This window comes from Poecilia reticulata, linkage group LG17, assembly GCF_000633615.1.
Source record: "Poecilia reticulata strain Guanapo linkage group LG17, Guppy_female_1.0+MT, whole genome shotgun sequence".
NCBI classification, from domain to species: Eukaryota; Metazoa; Chordata; class Actinopteri; order Cyprinodontiformes; family Poeciliidae; genus Poecilia; species Poecilia reticulata.
The window spans coordinates 25,730,368-25,734,436 of NC_024347.1; the positions used below are offsets into that span (position 1 = coordinate 25,730,368).

The following is a 4,069-nucleotide window of genomic DNA, read 5'->3' on the forward strand; positions in this document are numbered from 1 at the left end:
TAGCAACTTGGTAGAGGAAAATATGAAACAAGTGGTTTCATATCTTTTGTGTCAGCATACATAGAAGAGGGTTTATCCARCAGTGGGAAAAGGCAAGCATTCGACAGATATTATAGGCAATATTCATCCGCTGCAGTTCTTCACAGGTTTTGGACTGAATGACAAGTATAATATTGTAGGGTCCCCAGCAGATGATGTGGGCTACAACTATACAAGAAACTATATTTAGAGCTTTGTGCCTTGTCCTGTGTGCGGCTCGTATAATAGTATATATAATGGCACAATTGCTGAAAATAATAATGGCGATTGGGATCAATGAGATCCCAGTTGAGTAACTTGGAAATAATATGCAACCTCACCAGTATGGGAAACTTCACATTAGTAATTATCAGACACCTCCATTTTGAAAGCATCATATGCAKATGTACCAATACTGATCAGCCAGGCAACCACACAGGCACCAATGGCACACCGTTTCTTCCTCTGATTGTTGTTTGGCCAGTTGTTCAGCACCACAGTACAAAAACGATCAAGTCATTGCCGTTAGTACAAAGATGCTACTGTACAGACCAGAGAAGTGCACCCAAATGAAGAATTTGCACAGAAAGTCCCCAAAGACCCAATAGTGAAGGTGGTCGGCAGCCCAGAAGGGGACTGAGGCAGCAAAGRTCAAATCAGAACAAGCAAGGTTTATGATGAAGATACAAGTGAAGAGATTATGTTTTTCAAAATTAAACAGAATACATAAGAGGAGGACATTGACGATGATGCTGGTGACGAAGATTGTTGATAAGTCAAAAATMTGACAATTTAAGAGATTTAAGATGTCCTCTTCTTTATCTGTGCTGTTGGAGGCAAAGTCCATTGCTGATTTTGTAAGGAATATGAGCACAAGTTTAGAACTTTGAGATTTCAAATAAAAACCAAGTATAATTTTATTCATTCATTTTTATAGCACCTAATTCCAGATCAGTTACAAAAAACTTAAAAAAACAAAAAAACAAAAAAAACTTAAGACAGACAGACACTGCCAATTCTCACCTGCATGTCAAAGAAAAAGCAAAAATGAGRACAAAAACTTCCCTTTTCCGCTTCAATTTAAGTCAGATGTTATTGTTGACCAATTCTGACTAGACTAATGATTTTTCAAAACTAAAACAAATGACTACCTTTTCCATGTAAAAATGCAGWTTTTCTTACCTTTGAGACTTTTTCATCCTTACAACTTGCTATACAAACCCAATTAATAGTTAAAGATTGCCCTTCTTCAGCTGCATTATTTGCTACTTTGCACTATAATTTGTAYACCTTTTAATTTTATTTAACCATTGTTTTATTTRCTGCTTAATAATGTGTTGCTTGGTTTTGTTTTTATCTATTATTTTAATCYTGATTTCCTTTGTCAGAAGAACGTTTATGACAAAAACCCAACATTTCTTAAAGCATCAAACATTGCCCAACTTGGTTTTGAATTTATCTAGAAATCCCTCCAAAAATATATWTTGTTTTTATACCAGTTTTGACAAGAGAAAGAAATGAGGCGTACTGACATTACCTCAGACAGGTGCTGCCATCTTCAGTCCAACTATCCAACGTGGTAGCTTAAACAGTCAATGCAACATCACTGTGGCTGAAAATGAATCCAAAGGTGCTGTAAACAAACGAAACATTTTTTTAMGTAGTGTTTCCGAAACTTTTTCAGGCTGAGGAACACTAAAGCTACAARCACTCACGGACCACCTAACTTGAAATTGCCCCAGCAATATAACACAACGTTTTACGACATTTGGCAGGAGTTGAACAGTTCTAAAATTAAACATAGCTAACACGCATWACGGTAAGAGTTAAAAACATAAACAGAACATAGCAAAATTACTCCTGAAACACCGTATATGATTTAATTTGTCTAAAATATTTGTTAAAATCGAATATTTGTAAAGAAAACACAGAGCTGGNGTAAAACACAAATCAGAAAGAAGAAAATAACAAAGTTGAACATACAAAACTGACTAACATTATCCTCACAATACATTTTGTTATTTTGAAAAACAAAACAAAACAAAAAAACTTCTGATCCACAGACCCAACATGCAAAAACAGATTTGGTGCCAAAAATATATATATTTTAAAAATGCTTGAAAAGTTACACTTCAACGAGGTGAGTCAATCCAATCAGTGTCCAATCTTTTAAGATTCTATATGTGTGTATCACAATTAGTCCTTCTGATTTTCAGATGCACCACATAAATATAATTTGTGCACATATAAATAAAAATAAAAAAAAGGGAGAGTTCCTCTTGTTCAAGCTGATGTATTTGGATTACCGATTGTTATCTGTTGTGCAGCTTAAGCATGATGTMAGTCCAGAACACGAGCTGGACTTGCATTCTGAACATGCAACATGATCTGTTCAGTGGCTCTTTCTCTGTTAATACCGACTCTGTTGCGTAAAAGATAAAACAGGTGACTTCGAAACTTTTGTGTGAGCATACAAAGCAGAGGATTCATACAGCAGTGGGAGAAGGCAAGCATTCGACAGATATGGTAGGCAACATCCAACCGCTCCATTTCTTTACAGTCTCCGGGTGTGTACCAGTCCTTAATAAGAAGTACAATATTGTAGGGTCCCCAGCAGATGATGTAGACTGCAACAATGCAAAAGACTATACCTAGAGCTTTGTGCCTTGTTCTGTTCGCTGTCCGTAAAATAGCATATATAATGGCACAATTGCAGAAAATAATAATGGCGATTGGGACAAAAAGAAGCAGAGGAATTTGGAAATAATATCCAAGTTCATCAGAATAAGAAACTTCACAGTAGTAATCATCAGAAACCTCCATTTTGAAAGCATCATACACAGATGTACCGATRCTGATCACCCAGATAATCACACAGGCACCGATGGCACACCGTTTCTTCCTCTGATTGTTGTTTGGCCAGTTGTTCAGCACCACAGTACAAAAACGATCCACTGTCATTGCCGTTAGTACAAAGATGCTACTGTACAGACCAGAGAAGTGCACCCAAATGAAGAATTTGCACAGAAAGTCCCCCAGGATCCAGTGATGAAGGTGGTAGGCAGCCCAGAAGGGGACCGAGGCAGCAAAGATCAAATCAGAACAAGCAAGGTTTATGATGAAGATTTTTGTGACAAGGTAGAATTGTTCAAAAGTAAAGAGAATGCATAAGAGGAGGACATTGCCAATGATGCTGACGATGAAGATTATGATGAACACGACTCCAGTAATGGTTGAAAAGTCCAAAGCCTGACAAGCAAATTGGACTATGTACCCATCTTCATCTGTGCTGTTGTAGTCGTAGTCCATTGCTGAATATCTAATGAATATGAGCATACATTTAGGCAATTTATAATAAAAACAGAGCATATTATCTCATCATACCCTTTTGTGTTTTGCTGCGTCTTCTGTTAAATCTTACTGAAAAAGAACACAATTCTTCATCAAATACAAAACAGTGTTGAACAACTTACCCCAGACAGACAGCAGACACKTCCAGCTTTTGCTTTGAACTGCACTTCAAAGGAAAAGCAAAAATAAGAAGACATACTTCTCTTTTTGTTTCAGATTAGGTCAGACGTTACTGCTGATCCATTCTGACCCAATATCGTGTTTCAAAACAAAAATAAATAGTAATTAGATCTCACTTTTTCTATTTGAAAATATATTTGTTTTCACCCTGGAGGCTTGTTTCTCTCATACARCTTGTTATAAAATCCTAATTAATAGGTATTTAAAGATAGTTTTTCTCACATTCCTTTTTACTTGTAGTTAACTTCTAATGTTTTAACCCTCAGATTTATGACTCAACTCAACCAATCAACAGATAAAGTTTTATTTGCGCAACACTTTGCAACAGTCTGGTAATCAAAATCAGCCAAGTCTCATCTCGTTTGAGTAAAGTTCATCTTATCTAAGTCATTATTTGAACTTTTCGTATTACTTTTTTCCAATTGCAGTCTTACAAGACAAATGAGCTTTCTTTTATTTTTACAGAAACGTTTTCAGAAAGTAAATATAGAACAGCTATGTTTAAAGAAGGAAGAAATAT

The 4,069-nt window shown here is 35.9% G+C and overlaps 1 protein-coding gene and 1 pseudogene across 1 annotated transcript; both read right to left on the minus strand.

Moving 5' to 3' along the window:
• The window catches only part of LOC108167069 (chemokine XC receptor 1-like), a 21,470-nt pseudogene extending 20,536 nt beyond the window's left edge, over positions 1 to 934 (minus strand).
• Positions 935 to 1,970: 1,036 nt separating this feature from the next.
• Positions 1,971 to 3,741, minus strand: LOC103479838 (chemokine XC receptor 1-like). The gene is made up of 2 exons (XM_008434510.2): positions 3,492 to 3,741; positions 1,971 to 3,337 (listed from the first exon to the last, which is right to left on the minus strand). Exon 2 carries the CDS (start codon positions 3,325 to 3,327, stop codon positions 2,347 to 2,349), a length of 981 nt encoding a protein of 326 aa, XP_008432732.1. The 5' UTR covers positions 3,328 to 3,337; positions 3,492 to 3,741; the 3' UTR covers positions 1,971 to 2,346.
• Positions 3,742 to 4,069: the final 328 nt, after the last annotated feature.